Below are 16,018 nucleotides of genomic sequence, written 5' to 3'. Positions count from 1 at the left end.
GATCCTCTTTCTCCCTGACCTGAATGTAACCATCTGAATTGTACAATTGACCGCTGCGACCTCCTCTAGACTCCCCTGGCAAATAACCCCAGTTCTCGTCCATATTTTCAACAATTCCGCTTCCTCCGTTTTACATATGGAGCTGAAGACATCTCTACAAGTATCCCAGACTTCAGCATGAATTAGTCGATGTTAGGAACTGCAAAATTGTCATGGCTCATACGGTTTCTAATGCTTCAGATCTTCCAAATTACCATGTCAAAAGTGGCATTCCAGCACTTACGCACTCAGTTAGGCCTGATACGGGAATGTTACCAGAATTGAAACCCATTACAGATAGTCTGCCATGGAATGCGAGACCTTCTAAAGACTCTGACTACTCTTTTCCACATATTCTGTGCAACATTACATTTGATAAGGACTTCATTACTTTCTTTCACCTTGCCACAGAGATAGCATCGGTTGGCAAATTGAAATGCATGCTTTTTGACCCTGTCTTGCGTGTGAATCTTGGAGTGCGAATTCCACATTCAACTTGTCCCCGCTGGTAGTAGGAAAGAGTGCCTTCATTCTGACACAGTCCCAAAAGTCTCTAGCAGACAAACCCTTCAAAAGCGTGGAGTAGCTAGCAAGCTGGTCCTCCGCTAGCTTGAACCCAGCCTGATCAACCATCCCCCTCACCAAGGAATCAGCGCATCTGAACTCCTGGCCAAGCCTCTGAGCCTCATTTAGTGTCAGATTGATCTGATTCCCTACAGCACTGTACACTTCTCCGCAGATATTTTGTATAAGCATATCTTCCCTCCACCTGTCTGGCCATCTTTTTAAACCATTTTCTACTTCCACATGACTTTATCCTTGATTTTGCTCCAGGCCCATCCAAAACTTCTCAGCACCAAGACCCGTGCCATAGACTCTTGAGTGTCCACAAGCTTTGGCCTCTGCCGAAATGCTTCCTTTCTATCCAAACAGCAAGCAGAGAATTACTATTGAAGGAAGCACAAAGCCTACTGGCTAACATGCCCACGTTAAAGGATTCCAGCGATTTCAGTCCTACCTCTCCCTCCTCCATTGGTTTGCTCAGGGTCTTCCACGAGATCTGTCTGATGCTTTTCTTCCTTCGTTATCAGCCTATAAAAAGCTGGCCATGCTGCATTCAAGCCTGTGAGGACAGATTTGGGGATCTTCAAGGCAAGCATCCAATAAACTATAGTTATGTTTGATGAGGCAAAGGCGTCCTGCGTAGGACCAACACTGCCCCTTCCATCGACCCAATTTTCGTTCAAATTTGACGACTAAGCTTGAGCATAGATCCTCAGCTAACTTTTCTGCAAAAAGTTGGAGACCTAGATAGGTCATGGCAGCTTTGCCACTCTCCATCCTCCAATACGGGCCAATCCTCTTTTTTACCAGCACCGACATTGAAGCAAACAAGCGACGACTTTGCATGGTTGATAGCCAGCCCTGCTTTGGCTTCAATGTCCTCCAGGAAGCCTCTTAACATTCCTCAGCGACTTGCGGGTAGCTGACTAGCTGTACTAAAGACCAAAAAAATCGTCAACATTGAGGCACTTGAGGTCCTGTATACGGTCCAGACATCTAGGCACTTGAATCAGTCGGTTGAAGTTGCACTGGATCAACTTTCTATTACTGACCTCCATTACTAAGATGGAGAGGTAAGGGGATAATGGGTCACCCTGATGCAGACCCCTCTTGATCCCAAAACTTCCACTCCTACTGCCGTTGAGCATAACTTCATGAGATGTAGATGAAATGTACGTTACAATCCGCTGCACCCAGATCGAGTGAAGAACAAGCAATCTCAAACTGTGGCTGATAAAACCCCAAGATCATCTATCATACGCTTTAGATATATCTAACTTCAAACATACCGCCTTGTCCTTACAGTTTGCAGGGTGAAAATCATTTCATTTGCTAGCGCAATCTGATCTTGGATAATCCGCCTTTTAACAAAGGCTCTTTGGGACTTACCCACGATTCGGGATTAGATCTTTTGCATTCTTGCCACCATAACCTTAACAATAACCTTATAGAGACTGTTGCAGAGGACCATGGGGCGGAAGTCCTCAACTCTCGAGGCTCCTCTGAACTTAGGGATCAGTAGGAGCACTGTTTTATTAACAAATTTCACGATCTTTTCTTATTTGAGAAAGGTCGATACTACTGCCCAAAAGGTCGATACATGCTCTTAAAGAAAGCATTAGGGAATCCGTCAAGCTCTAGGACATTGTCCTTGTCCAGACCTTCCACCACATTCCTCATTTCTATAAGAGAGACCTAGAGTTCTCATCTAAAACCGTTTCCCCTGCAGACAATTCCCCAAGGAGGGTGCCTGAAGCAGAGTCATCATTCATGAATCTCTCGAAGTACTGAGTAGCTGCCTCAATAGCACTGTTTGTGGAAGAGTATGCTGCGCCGTCTACTGCCAGGAGACCAATCCGATTTTCCTTCCTCTTATTATTTGCGGCTGCTTGAAAGAAACGAATGTTTCTATCTCCTGCCCGAAGCCATTTAACCCTGGCTTTCTCCCTTCATTTCACTTCCTCTAGATGAAGCATGGAGATAAGATTCTTCCTCAGCTGATCCTTCTCATCCGTAATACCTGCCCTCTTGTCTCATTAGCTAACTGAATTTCCTTGAGCCTCGTACATGTATCTTTCACCTCGCTTTCTATTCTGCCAAAGACCTCTTGTTCCACTCTAGCAAGGAATCGAAGCATCGGACAACCCTCCAGGTAGACCTGCCAGTCACTAGTAATTAGCTGTTTGGCTTCTGGGACCAGCAGACACGGAGGGAACAGACGGAACTGCCTCTTCCTGATTCCGCTGCTAATAGAACTGTTCATACAAATTATTAGGGCGTAGATCTGACGTTAGGGCAATGTTCGTGAAGTAGCGTTCCATTCAGACACTGGTCATGACGATTGGTGAGATGATGTAGGTGATTAGATGACCATGACGAATATGGCCTAGATCTTCAGGCCGTCGGCACCATACCGATGACAATGAGGGTTCAAAACTTACTCAGAAATCATGTTGCTTTAAACTACTATCCGTACTCTACACATTACAGCAAATTAATTGCGGACCTTATGCTTCCAGCACCTGGCAACAAATAATTTCTCCAGGTTCTGACGCGACTTTAAAAGACCTCCATCCACCTCCCATACACTCGTTAGATCCGACTTTGAGTTTGTTGTAGTTAAACGGGTCACAAACTCATACATTTCACTAGTTTAATACAATGTTTTTGGCTTTGCTATGTACAATTTCTAAAATTTTTTGTGTGTGTGGGTGTGGGTGTGTGTGTGTAGAGAGAGAGAGAGAGAGAGAGAGAGAGAATATCCTGGCCCTACACCCAAGTTTTTTTGAAATAGAATTGTACCTGTGCCAGAACCTGCATTCATATGACAAAGAAACCCGACATGGGTTATCCATTGCCAAGCAACTTCCATCATTCAATTTCAGTAATAAAAGTATAAACGAGAAGAACAAGCTAACTTACAGGAGTTGGTAAAGGTGCAAATTCCAGAAACACAATAAATGACTGGGTAAGGCAACTTCCCAAAGATTGAAAATCTTTGACATACTTGACTCACAATTCACCATGTACCCATAGGAGAAAAAAGAAAAGAAGCAAAGTTCACTACTCCGCCGGCAAAGAATCAGCATCACAAGGGATATGACAAACAGGAAGGTAATATGTATCCAACTGCCAATATTTCTGTCTTACGCCTTCCCATACTTTTTCTTCCAGGCAAGCCTTTACAGGCAAGGGCACGAATTCTGTGGAGTAACCCAACTGCCCAAGTTCTAGAGCAACCAACTGACAGTAAACAACATGAAAAAATGCGTTATCTCCACAGAGACCATTAAAGAATGAATACACTCCATCAGGCTTAAGAAGCGTGGGAAGGAGCTCATGGAACTCTCTGAGATCTTCATAATACTCCCCATAGGTGTCGAAGAAAATACCTGGATAGAGATAAATGGATCAACAAGCTTGGCAACAAAAGCTCACCATTTGGTATTCTTTCGAGTTTCAACTTTGAACAGGTCAATTAAATAATATGCATTATTCGACATAAATATGCAGTATTTCAGCCTGCGCTAGATGGCTACTTAATTACACAAAGAATGGGTCGCCTCTTGTCTAATAATGTGTTATGGAGGAACTATAAATAGAACCACGACATGATATGCATTTGCAAGTTCTCCAACAAAGATACTCAACAAGAAAAGGTTTGTTCACTGAACATATTGGTGAAGGAAGCAACAGTCATTTAATAAGGTAAAATAAGCAATCCTAGATGATCTTGGAGAAGAACACTTGGTCATGCTTCTTCAGGCTCTTTCAGAGTTAAATACAAGGAAAAAGAGAGCCTACGTCCACATTTTTCAAAAAAATTGGGTCGAGTGAACTGTGTTCTAAATGATAAAAAAGGAAAAGAAAAGAAATGTTAACACAGGTAAGGGCTAAAATCTTGTGTCAGTGGAATCTAACTGAAAGCAACATGATTTTTATTTAGAAAAAGGCCTTCAAACAATAATAATGCTCAGCATCACTCCTGTGGAACATCAAACTTCAGAATTAATCTTCAGGTGCTTAACCATAGTTCCAAATTTATATTCACTCCTTCTGGAACATCACACTTCCTAATAAATCTTCAGTTAACTGTGGTTCTAAATTAACATTCCTCCTGGTACATAAAACTTCTGAATAGATCTTCAAACAGTTAGCCAGGGTTCTAAATTATGCAACCAGAACAATCTAGAGATCCTATATCAGAAAAGAGTACAAAGTAGCACTTGATCTTCATCTTCCTTGATAGAGAGAGAAAAAAATCTGCTGCATAGTGATATTAGGAGTCAGGATTAAGGATCCACAAGATGATCAAGTGGGAGATACAAGTTATAACCGCTAACTGCTAAGGCTGGCAATTTGTTGACCGAATCCTTGAACTTTCTAAACATGCTAGCATCCGAGACATCATAAACAAAACAATGTTACAACTCCAAGTAGAGTAATAGTCCTATTTCCTGAATTGAGAGCAGTACCAAGTGTTGCCCTAGGAAAAACAATCAAAGTATGCTCACTAGGGCTCCAGGATTTAAAATGGTTACGTTTCCAATATGGATGCGAAACTGACTCATTCTTGTGTTAACTTTCTACAGCATAAAAACTGACTTGCTAAACACCGTGCAACCTTCTCTCTAACATGGTTCATTGAGAAGTAACAAGAATACGAAGGAAACTATACATATCCGAACTTGTTGAGACAACACATGCCACTGAAGAATAGTGAGAGCGGTCAATAATAAAGTCACCCAACCATTACATGAGATCAATGATCATACCACAAAAATACTGAATATTTAATTTAAGATTCATGAAGTGTTTCATAAGCACCAAAAGAGAATGATAGGCACAAAGGCTTAGCATCCACAGAGACCTTGTACAGGTAGCCAACTGAAGTGGATAACTCAAATTACAAAGCACACTCGTAGTCACCAACTGGATAGCAACTTGCCTCGTAGAATTTACATGATGGAACTAATAAAACTTAAAAAATCTAATCATTAACCAACAATTACTTCAACTACGTGTGATAAAACAGGGAATTCAACCACACGTCGTGAAACATGAGATTACGTCACACAGTAATCTAGAGGGGTAATTGCACATTTAAAGGAATATAAGATTCATTAAGCGTTAACTTGCAGAGAAGCCTGCTGCAGGTACCAGACTCGAGTGGACAAATTAACACTGATAAGGACGGTAATGTCAAAATTGAATAGATATTTGGATGGTAGAATATACATAATGGAACTGATAGTGCTTAGATCAAACAGACATTATCCCAGGACCCAAGCTATATGCCATGAAACAGGAAATTCAAGTACGTCTTGAAACAGGGTCGCAAGAAGGCAATCGATAAAAGTCTCATTTTTCAAGTTTGCTGATATACCATCATAAGTTTCGAGCTGTGGGATCACATCCTGCCACCGACCAAAAACAACCTTCGTATTGGGCTTCTCCGTCCACCCTGTACGAATCATTCGATCATACACATCTGGATGAGCCTCAATTATGGTGTGAGAAAGGGGCGAGTATCTCTGAATGGCAGTGTCCACAAGCCCCATCCCGAACCCAACATTGAGAATATGACCAACACGTCCACCATCAGCACCACTAGAGCAGACGGCCTTCGCATGAGCTTCCATCAACGGCTTCTCCCACTCCATCATCACGGCCTTACTCTCGGAATCCATCAATCTATCTTCACTGAAGCATATCCTCTCTTCCAAATAGCTCTTACCACCCTCGCCGTCCTCGCTCTTCTTCCTCCTTGCTATCGTCCCAAGCACCAGCTCGGCTTGAATCCCTGCCAAACGAAGAAACAAACCGAGGGTGAGAAAGACACGAGTAGGTTGGGCGTTCAAGAAGGCCACCACCTGCCTGCATTAAGAAGGAGGTCGAAGGCTTCCTGGTGGCCGGATTCCATGGCGAGGTCGCCCGCGGATTGGCCGGACGGGTTGAGGGCGTTCCAGGGAGCCCCATATTCGAGCAGGAGCTTGACGATGGAGGCGTGGCCGTTTTCTGCGGCATGCATGAGAGGCGTGAAGCCGCTTCCGTCGAAGCACGAGACGTCCGCACCACCCCGCACCAACTGTTCGACTCTACTGTGATCACCATCGCGAACGGCGGCGCACAGTTTCTCGCCTTCGTTCTCCATCTTCTAATGCTAGTCCAGGTAGTCGAGTGGCGAGCAAAATTGCGATTCTTCCTTCAAAAGGTTGGTCGTCATGTCCTGAAGGGCCATAGGTTAGAGATCAGCGACAGCGTCCACTTGACTTGGTTTCGCTCGGACCATGGCACTGAAGAATATTTAGTCCGAAGGTCCGCCGGCAATATATGAAGTCAAATTGTGTTGAAAGTCACATCCTTCAGCATGGGCAGTGAAGTTTAAAAAGGCATGAAGCTATCAGAAACTAAAATTCGAATCATGGGAAAAGAAATTGAAGCCTTAATGAGCGACAGCAGGGCGACCTGTGGCTTCGTGTGCGCACTTGCCGATACGAACTTGTATGTATTGGTTCCTCAATATAATTTAGTTTATTACACTTGGTAATCGTCAAATCTAATATTTTTTTATATTAGTACTCCCTAGTCATAAATTTCTGGCCGTGTGACTGGCTAATAGTCGCATTTCATACCAGCATTTCATCTTCAATGGGAGGGGAGATACCTTGAAGAGACTGAACCCCCTCTTCTTTTTCAAACTTTTTCAGGACTTGGGTGAAGAGAGCAGAATCAATTAAATAAAGCTTTGCACATTCATCATAAATAACACTCATAAGAATCAAACCAATGAAGGCTCGATCAAATATGCTATACTCCTCAACCAGCCCTTATTGTTGATGGTAGCAATTTTTTTCCTCTCCTCCCAACCACCCCCACCCCCACCCTCATGCAAGATAGAAGCATAACCAAATCTTGTAATTGGATCGAGTTAGATTTTCAGTACTTGTAAATGGATTCAGATCCACAATCCACCCCTTTCCCTATAAAAGGGGACATTGGGTCATTTTGTAAGGTAGTCAATTAGTTGAAGAAATGAAGTGTTTTCTTGGGTCTTCGCGTCGGTTCTACTACACCTGCCGGCAACAGGACTCCATCAGGAACTCCTTCCCTTGGAACATGACAGACTTCGTTTGCAGCAAGTAAAGTTGGATACTTTTGTGAGGTATTTTGTGTGTGCTGCAGAAACGAGCAGAGCATTTCTCTGATATCGTCTTTGAACTCATTCTTGAATTCAATGAGTCTTTCGTCCATCGTCTTGGTTAAGACAGCAAGATCCTGTTTAATGTGAGTGATTTCAGAATCATGCTTCGTCATTGCATGTTGTAGAAGTTCTTCATTTTCTTCTTCAGATTGCATGATTTTTGTTGGGTTTTCTTCATTTGCATTGGATGTAAACTCTGCAACTCTTTTTTTTATAGCAACAGAATCATTTGCCTTTTCTTTGTCTTTTGCTTCTCTTGCAGCCATGTGCATGGATACCAATTGATGCAAGAAGAATTAAGATTATTGAATCTTAGTCTAACTGCATTCACAGCTAAACTAAAGTAACTAAAACTCAAGCAAACGAGCAAGAAACAAGAAGAACAGAAGAAAAATAAGAAAACACTTCTCTTCAACTGATTGATTGCCTTACAAAATGACCCAATGTCCCCTTTTATAGAGAAAGGGGTAGATTGTGGATTTGGATCCATTTGCAAGTACTGAAAATCTAACTAGATCCAATTACAAGATTTGGTTATGTTTCTATCTTGAAGTTGAGCAAACCTTGCTGACCTTAACAAGACAGGAATCTGATTTATCTCATATCTGATTTATCTCATATTAGACAAGGAGTTGTTGCTTTAAAGACAAAAGTGGATGGATTGGGAGTCTCCTTCGATAGATTAATGGACGAATGAAGAGAAATGTTCCGCCTGGCTTTGCAAAACATGCAAATCGTTCATGGACTTGCTATTGTAGACGTTCGTTCGGCCATCGACGCTTGTGATGCTGGAATGAGAAGAGGTGAACAGTCATCGAGGGTCCCCATCAGAGCTCTCGCAACTGTTTCATTTTCTTTCCATCGACAGACGGCAGCCGCGGGTAGACTGGGGGAAGGAAGTTTTCCGGCCATCATTCCTCCGACCAGTGGAGGGGGGTGGGGGGGGGGGCAGGAGTGATCGAAACCGCCGATGAAAGAGACGGTGAACCTCTGCAAGAGGGGGTCGGAAACTGCCAGATTATTGTCTACGAGTACCACCCGCCGATGTGCAGGCGAAGGAGTCTTCTTCGACCCAAGAGATGACGCCGCCTGCGTCTGTCCTTCTTGTCTCCGTGGGTAAGTGGCCGAAGGTGCGGCACTCCCCGACGACTCCATTCCCGACAATGATGGAGTAGGGAGCGTTGCAAGCGTTCATAGAAGCCCTTCGATCCTTCTGCAAATGGCAGTAGAAATCAAGAGGCACCACCATCAGATCGGCTTCCGCTCAAGGCGCTCGTGGGTTTGGGCTGGTCCCTTTTGAGACCGGTTCAAGCCGAACCGGATTTTGAACCCAATTCGGTTCCATTTTGCCTGATTCACGAGTATGAGGGTCCAAATCTGGGTCCAAACCAGTTGTTTCCATCATTTGATACTGGATCTGATTTGGGGATGTCCATAGATCATATCCAACCTTGCGTTTCTTCTCCCAAGCCACCACCGAAGTCGCCACCTTGATCATTATCAGAAGATAATCAATAAACCACCACTTTAGCTTACGCAGGCGAGCGGTGGAACCTTTTTGTTCAGAAGATCCAAACCTTGTCCAAACTCTCTAGGGTGAAGAATCATTTTGGCAGAATGAAAGATTTAAACTCGTCGAGGGCGGCTCTTCTCCAACTAGGGGAGTCCGATGCAAGATAGAAGCATAACCAAATTTTGTAATTGGATCTAGTTAGATTATTAGTACTTTTAAATGGATTCAGATCCACAATCCACCCCTTTCTCTATAGAAGGGGACGTTGGGTCATTTTGTAAGGCAGTCAATCAGTTCAAGAAATGAAGTGTTTTCTTATTTTTCCTTCTGTTCTTCTGGTTCCTATTCGTTTAATTGTGAATGCAGTTGGATTAAGATTCAATAATCTTAATTCTTCTTGCATCACTCTTGTTCCTTACTCGTTTGCTTGAGTTTTAGTTAGTTTTAGTTTAATTGTGAATGCAGTTGGATTAAGATTCAATAATCTTAATTCTTCTTGCATCACACCCCGAACCCTCTTTTCAGCTAAATCTTCACTCTCTCTACCCTTTAACGCCGTCCCAATGAAGTCTTTCATCTTTACTATCCTTCCAAATGGCCATGACTTGAACACCATTTTTGGATTCAGCTGTTAGCAATTGGATAGCATTTGGGTCCTCTTCCAATTCCTCATTCTTGTAGCAGCGGACTTGATTTGGCCCAAATCAGCAACAGCTCCTTTTTCATTATCCTTCTATCCTATTCTTAAAAGTGTCCGGACAAGCATTCCAAATTATAGCTCAGATTGCATTAGCCGAACAGCTCTCCAATTGGACTCAGTACAGAGTTTAATCGAATTGGAATGTGAAAGTGATAACCGACAAATATTTTATAGGCAAACTGGGGATCTTGCTTTTGTGAGATACAGATTCAGTTTAAAAACTTATCAAGTCCAAATGATTAAATAAGGTCACACTGAGTCGCATGTGGTAAATGCTGGACCTGGCTGAATAATGAAAAGCAGGGAAAACTGGTTTCCTCGAGTCACCATGCGTTACGCACTGAATCTTTTATAGCAGTTGCGCAGGCTTCCTGCTGCACAAGCAACGCGGAGCACGGACTCCCCAACATTCCGTATCCTGGCCACAATTAATCGATGGTATTCCAACCATCAAGATAATGTAATCTGGGCCCATGAGATACTTCTCCTGCCACGCAAATGTGGATGGCCATAACCCCGCCAAGAAAAGTTGACAGATCTGCTCTCTCTCTCTCTCTCTCTAGGATATAGTAGGAGCGAGGAGAGAGAGCCAAGAGGAGAAGCAGGCAGGATGATGCTTCGGCTGAAGACGTGCAATTTGATTTATGGTGGCGGATGTAAAACAGAGGGGAGCATCTGCAGGAGCTCTGCTCCCGTTTGTTTTCTGAGAGCACCCAAAAACTTCGGTTCTAGACGTTGGGTTTTGCTCGTGAGCAAGGCATTGAAAGATGAAAGGAACGGAGGCGCCAATGGTGGCTTTGTTGGAAAGAATTGGGATCCTGGCTTGGAAATTGAAGTTCCATATGAACAGAGGCCGGTGTGTATGCTTGTTCGTTTCTACGCTGACATAACAATTAATATGCATCATAATTCTACTGCGCACGGAAATTTCACTTTCATTTTTTATGTACAAACTCTTAGGTGAACGAATACGCGTCTCTGAAAGATGGGTTCTTGTACTCATGGGCGCAGCTTAGCCCTGGACCATTTTTCCTTCGGCTTGGTGGGCTTTGGTTGGTGGCCTTTGCTGTTCTTGGTGCACCAGTTTCTGCTGCTAGTTTTGATCCTTCCCGGGTATCTTTAAAAAGTTGTGGAGAGTTCTACCGTTCGCAATTGGCTTTTCTGTTTTAATGTATTATCTCCTGTGCGTTGTCTTATTTTTTCTGCATGCTATATATACTTCGAGTTCATGCATTTACTGCAGATCCATCATCTGCTGTAGTCAGTACCTGTGGAACGTCGATCGCGAACTTAATGGATCAAAGTAATCGACTGCATGAAAATAATAGTTCATCTAGATGCGGAAAAATCATCACCATCACGAGACAACAAAAATTTTGCTCGACTTGTTCCCGATGCATAGTGATTCAGTGAATGATTACATAAACTGGATCCACCTCTGCCTCTTGGTCATTGATATTTTATCGCATGTTTATTTGGTTGTTGAATTCCACCAATACATGGCTACTGTTTTCTTAAAACATGATTCTGTGAAGCAGATACCTGCATTAAGCGCATCGTCTTCATAAATAGGTTGTTTTTGGCTTTGCAGCGTGTCACTTTTATCCTTGTTAAATTACCTAAAATTGAGTTGTTGAGGATATCTTTTGTACCAAAGCTAAAGGTGGTGGTATATGTTTTACTTTCTCTTGTAAGAGTAGCAGATTGAAATAAGGGAATGACTTGAAAATGGAAGAGAGTGGTTGCAGAATCCCTCTACTTAAAAATTTACTGTTAAACTTAAGTTGCATGTATTGAATAAATCATGGAGATTCAAATATATGTATAGGTATGGAAGAAAAAGAATCTTAATATGCTTTTGAATTTGAGGCTCCTTGACACTTGATTCTGTAGATTTGTAGATTCATGCGTTTAATATGCCTGTCAGCAACTGATTCCCGTTCCACAATTACAACTGATAATGAAATTGAACATCAGGCAGCTTAAAGGTTTATGTGTAGGTGGTAAGAACCGTCTGATGGACACTTCTAGCAGAAATTCTTGGATTCTGATCATAACCAGTAATTCCTTCTCCTTCCTGACAATGCAGGAGACTCTAAAGTTTTTGCTAGCTGCTGGGACAGGACCACTTTTTCTGGTGTCATTGGTTGTTCTGCGCATATATCTGGTACATACTCCAGGTTTATGTTCAAGTAGTAGTTGAACACGTCATACAGAAAGGTTTTATAATCATATCTTCTGAAATGTCATTGGGCATCAATGCTGTATACTTGGATGCATTCAAGTCATACCATCATTCCTAATAAGTAGAGTCGTGGATTGTAGTTGTTTGCTGGTGGGGGTTTCCTAGCAGGTAGATACTTTCAGCCGATTTAATAACCAATTTGAGGTGCTATTTCACTTTTAGTTCACTCATAGAGCATGTAGTTCAACAGTGGTGATGAGTTTCCATTGAAAATTTCAACGATCTATCTTTTTTCTAACTGACAAAAACTACCAATTTTTCTGCTTTCTAACATGATATTTCTTTATTGACCCCTATACTCCATCTACCTTGATAAAACCAAGGCCATTTTTTTGGCAAACTAGCTGCAGATTGTGCTGCACTCTTGACATACACAGAATTAATGGAAAATCATCTAAAAGATGACTTATTAGATAGTTCATTATCTATTCAAGTACCATTTGAGCCATTAAAATGTAATATTCTTGGGATCAATTTCAATACAGTGAACTTAGCTATGGTCATAAGTAACACGACTAGGTGTTAGTATGACCAGACTGCTGAGTTACATAGGTATATCTAGATGGATGATTGATCAAAATTGACAATGGCCTCCATCTTTTTCTAAACCTAATGGTTCCTTGGAAATAATACTTGGATCTCTTAATGAATTTAAACTTTTTTATGCCACAGGGATGGAGTTACGTTGGTGACAGGTTGCTGTCAGCAGTGATCCCCTATGAAGAGAGTGGCTGGTATGATGGACAAATGTGGGTTAAGCCACCAGAGGTAAAATTTTCCAGAATAAGGCATAAAACATTGTATGGATATGTCGTCCTCATTCTGTAACTGGAGATTCATCTGATGAAAGACACCTGAAGCCAGTTTGCTTGTATCCTATTTATAAAATTAGATTTTCAGGACTCAAAAAACCTGACTTTATGCGGCCCTGAAACCATCCAGCATGCTGTCTTTGTCTAGCAAACTTAGCAGCAATAGCTAGTCAGGCTTCAAAAATAATCCAGTTGAAGTTCCTATCATCAAAGGTGCCTGACCACAGTTCCCTCACGAACCAAATTATGCAGCTCTTCTATGATGTTAAATTGGTCTCCTTTTCTGTTCCGATTGTGGTGTTAATGTGTTCTCACTCTACATATATTGGTTCAAGTCCTGTCGTATTCCAGATTTGCACACTATGCCACTTCATTCTGTTGGTTGCTTCCTAGATTATCTCCCAACATCTGTCTTATTGCTTGGAAAATATAGAGTTTAAATGATTGTGCACAATGATATATTGGAAAGAATCACAGCTATGCTATTCAGAAGATGTGTGGACTTTAAATTTGTGCTTCATATTTTTGTTATTTACTCTGACCTACTCAACTGATGATGCAAATGACATAAAGAACTGCGAACTTTGAAAGAAATGACTGAAACAACCATTAGGTCTAAGTTGCACCTAGTTCAACATGCATATGTCATGCACTTCCTGAAAGTATAGTTCGGTTTACATGTTTCATTAATGTGTGACTAGTACTGAAAATATTTCCCTTCATTTCAAAGCTTGAATCAAATGAAGAATCATTTGGTTTATTGTTTTTTTGTGTAGGCAACTTCAATTGATTTAACCTTCCTACCTGGTATTGTTTTGGCTGAATCATGATGGCAGTTTATTTTAACTTCCTGCAGGTTTTAGCTCGTGATAGATTGTTGGGTTCTTATAAGGTAACAGGCTCCACTCCTATGATACTTTTGCTATTTTCTTGGTAGATCATCGACCCATGCACATGCATGTTTACATTCATAAACATTCGCCTGAAGGGATCTTTAATCATTTATTAATATGTGCCATGTGGATCTATCCTCATTTTTTATTGTCTTTTCCATGATGAGCTTGTAACCAATAAATGTACAACCAGGTTAAACCAGTAATAAAGTTGTTGAAGCAAACCTTGTTGGGCACCGGTGTGTTGCTTGTGAGTGCTGTGTCACTCTTCATCTTTGCTGACCCAGTTCAGAATTTCATACGCCCCTCTCCTGCACTGAACGAGAAGAGCTTAAGCATGTTAAGTCCAAGCACAAAAACCAGCATGAGGTACCCAAGTTTTTTACATATGAATCTCCATTTGAAGTTGCTCACTATAAGTTTGTTTCAGTTGCGTACCTCAACTAAAAAAAGGTGTTACAGGAGAGAGGAGTTGCTAAACTTGCCAGTGGAGGTTATAAATGATGACGACCTTGCAGCAGCAGCTGCTGAGGCTGCTGATGGCAGGCCTGTCTACTGCAGAGACCGATACTACCGAGCATTAGCAGGTGGACAATATTGTAAATGGGATGATCTTGTAAAATAAGATGTAAGTATTTTGATATATGAATTTAATCTGTCAACACTGTAATGTTTTTAGCATAAGCATTGATTAATCTACTGTATCTGGTTGACATTGTTGAAATGGATGTTCACGGTAATGGGGTTTCTTGATTAACTGCCATGCTATGGCAGACCATCTTGCAAGTGAGTAGAGAAGCACATCATCAGCAAAGAACGCCATCGTGGCATGCTTGCCAGGGAAGGTGATGAAGGCAGAGCAGGGATCAAGGGCATGAGATTGAAAGAACATCTATGCGATTACAATTTAGAAATCGAAGTTTGAAGCTAGTTTTCCAAATTATATCTGTAGAGATGCTTTATATACGCGATATTAAGAACCTAAAATTCGTGCTGTGATGGTTTTCTTGAACATGTCATGTATTTTATAAATTATAACTTACACATCCTAGATCATTCGATTTTGGATCCTTACAAAACCGATTTAAGCATAACAACCATTTCCAGTTATGATTAAATTGCGTTTTGTACCTTGTAGATGACATGTATACAGTTGAAACTTCGGAAAGGATTCAAAAGGCTGATCTTTGCAGCATAGTAACACAACCATTGTGCAGTTACATTGCATCTGATCCTTGCTTGGATGACCACCTTTCTGGAACTACTAACGAGTTGCTGACACGAGGCATGTATACAGAAACCAATTTAAAAGAATCTGACTTGCCACCGATCAAATCGACAGCAAAACGCTACAATTGATGTGTAAATTCAGAGTATACTGTTCCAATATAAATAGAATTGATACAAATAACTTAAACATCTTTCATTATGTTATAACTGATTCGCACAGGATCATGTTAGCAGGCATACTTGAAACGCACTTTGGCAGACGACGTTATGTGCTTATGTTGCACGATAACCGAAGTTCATTGAGATCAAGAAACGCAATACTGCACAATAAATGAACATTGATAAACGTTACTGATTGTTCACATTAAGTTGAAAACGGATTCAGGTGCGTTATTTAATGTCTGAAATTGTCTCTGATGTAAGCTGTTTGTTATCCGCGCTACAAAGATGGTTTTGAGAACATTTTTTATGGAAAAAAATGCCAAGCAAAAACTTTTCTTCCCTGAATGGTGAGTCTAAGACACTGAACAACAGTAAAGAAAAATGCAGAACAAGAAGGTACATAAAAGCGAAGATAGTAGCACTTAAATTTAAAGTAAATGGAAAACATGAAGAACAAATGCGATTTTGAATGGAACCGATTAGGAGGTAGTTTGTAAAGTAGTTTTATGCGCTTTTTTCAAAAATAAAAAGGCAAAAAGTTAGAAAACTAAGTTAAAAAGGAAAAGGTTGATGGTATTTCTAAAAGGATGCGCTCTTGTATTGCTGATGAGTTGAACCGATTTGCCACCACCATTGGTAGAAAGCAGGATAAAAAC

General features: G+C 41.4%; 2 protein-coding genes across 4 annotated transcripts; one reads left to right on the top strand and one right to left on the bottom strand.

Annotated features, from left to right (window-relative positions):
* Window positions 1–3,457: 3,457 nt before the first annotated feature.
* On the bottom strand, window positions 3,458–6,927 carry LOC116260042 (protein arginine N-methyltransferase 2). The gene is made up of 3 exons (XM_031638115.2): window positions 6,481–6,927; window positions 5,990–6,406; window positions 3,458–3,995 (listed from the first exon to the last, which is right to left on the bottom strand). The coding sequence occupies exons 1-3, from the start codon at window positions 6,755–6,757 to the stop codon at window positions 3,667–3,669; spliced, it is 1,023 nt and encodes a 340-aa protein (XP_031493975.1). The 5' UTR covers window positions 6,758–6,927; the 3' UTR covers window positions 3,458–3,666.
* Window positions 6,928–10,478: 3,551 nt separating this feature from the next.
* Window positions 10,479–15,087, top strand: LOC116261508 (protein CONSERVED IN THE GREEN LINEAGE AND DIATOMS 27, chloroplastic). 3 transcript variants are annotated; one of them, XM_031640295.2, is made up of 8 exons: window positions 10,485–10,876; window positions 10,981–11,133; window positions 12,110–12,187; window positions 12,938–13,033; window positions 13,934–13,969; window positions 14,164–14,339; window positions 14,433–14,598; window positions 14,745–15,087. In XM_031640295.2, the coding sequence occupies exons 1-7, from the start codon at window positions 10,631–10,633 to the stop codon at window positions 14,593–14,595; spliced, it is 948 nt and encodes a 315-aa protein (XP_031496155.1). In that variant the 5' UTR covers window positions 10,485–10,630; the 3' UTR covers window positions 14,596–14,598; window positions 14,745–15,087. The 3 variants fall into 3 exon arrangements, with proteins under 3 accessions (XP_031496158.1, XP_031496156.1, XP_031496155.1); XM_031640298.2 differs by lacking the exon at window positions 14,745–15,087 and having other exon boundaries at window positions 10,479–10,876; window positions 14,401–14,674; XM_031640296.2 differs by lacking the exon at window positions 14,745–15,087 and having other exon boundaries at window positions 10,484–10,876; window positions 14,433–14,674.
* Window positions 15,088–16,018: the final 931 nt, after the last annotated feature.

This window comes from Nymphaea colorata, chromosome 9 (genome assembly GCF_008831285.2).
Source record: "Nymphaea colorata isolate Beijing-Zhang1983 chromosome 9, ASM883128v2, whole genome shotgun sequence".
In the NCBI taxonomy this organism is placed as follows: domain Eukaryota; kingdom Viridiplantae; phylum Streptophyta; class Magnoliopsida; order Nymphaeales; family Nymphaeaceae; genus Nymphaea; species Nymphaea colorata.
This window is presented reverse-complemented; position numbering and strand designations above follow the sequence as displayed.

Excerpts from the sequence above, each read along its gene's own strand:
- LOC116261508 (XM_031640295.2), top strand. The coding sequence starts at position 10,631 with ATGATGCTTCGGCTGAAGACGTGCAATTTGATTTATGGTGGCGGATGT. Across the intron at positions 11,134-12,109 it reads CTAGTTTTGATCCTTCCCGG|GAGACTCTAAAGTTTTTGCT; the intron begins GTATCTTTAAAA and ends CTGACAATGCAG. Across the intron at positions 13,970-14,163 it reads GATTGTTGGGTTCTTATAAG|GTTAAACCAGTAATAAAGTT; the intron begins GTAACAGGCTCC and ends ATGTACAACCAG.
- LOC116260042 (XM_031638115.2), bottom strand. The coding sequence starts at position 6,757 with ATGGAGAACGAAGGCGAGAAACTGTGCGCCGCCGTTCGCGATGGTGAT. Across the intron at positions 6,407-6,480 it reads CGACCTCCTTCTTAATGCAG|GGATTCAAGCCGAGCTGGTG; the intron begins GCAGGTGGTGGC and ends TTCGTTTGGCAG. Across the intron at positions 3,996-5,989 it reads ACAGCTCGAAACTTATGATG|GTATTTTCTTCGACACCTAT; the intron begins GTATATCAGCAA and ends ATCTCTATCCAG.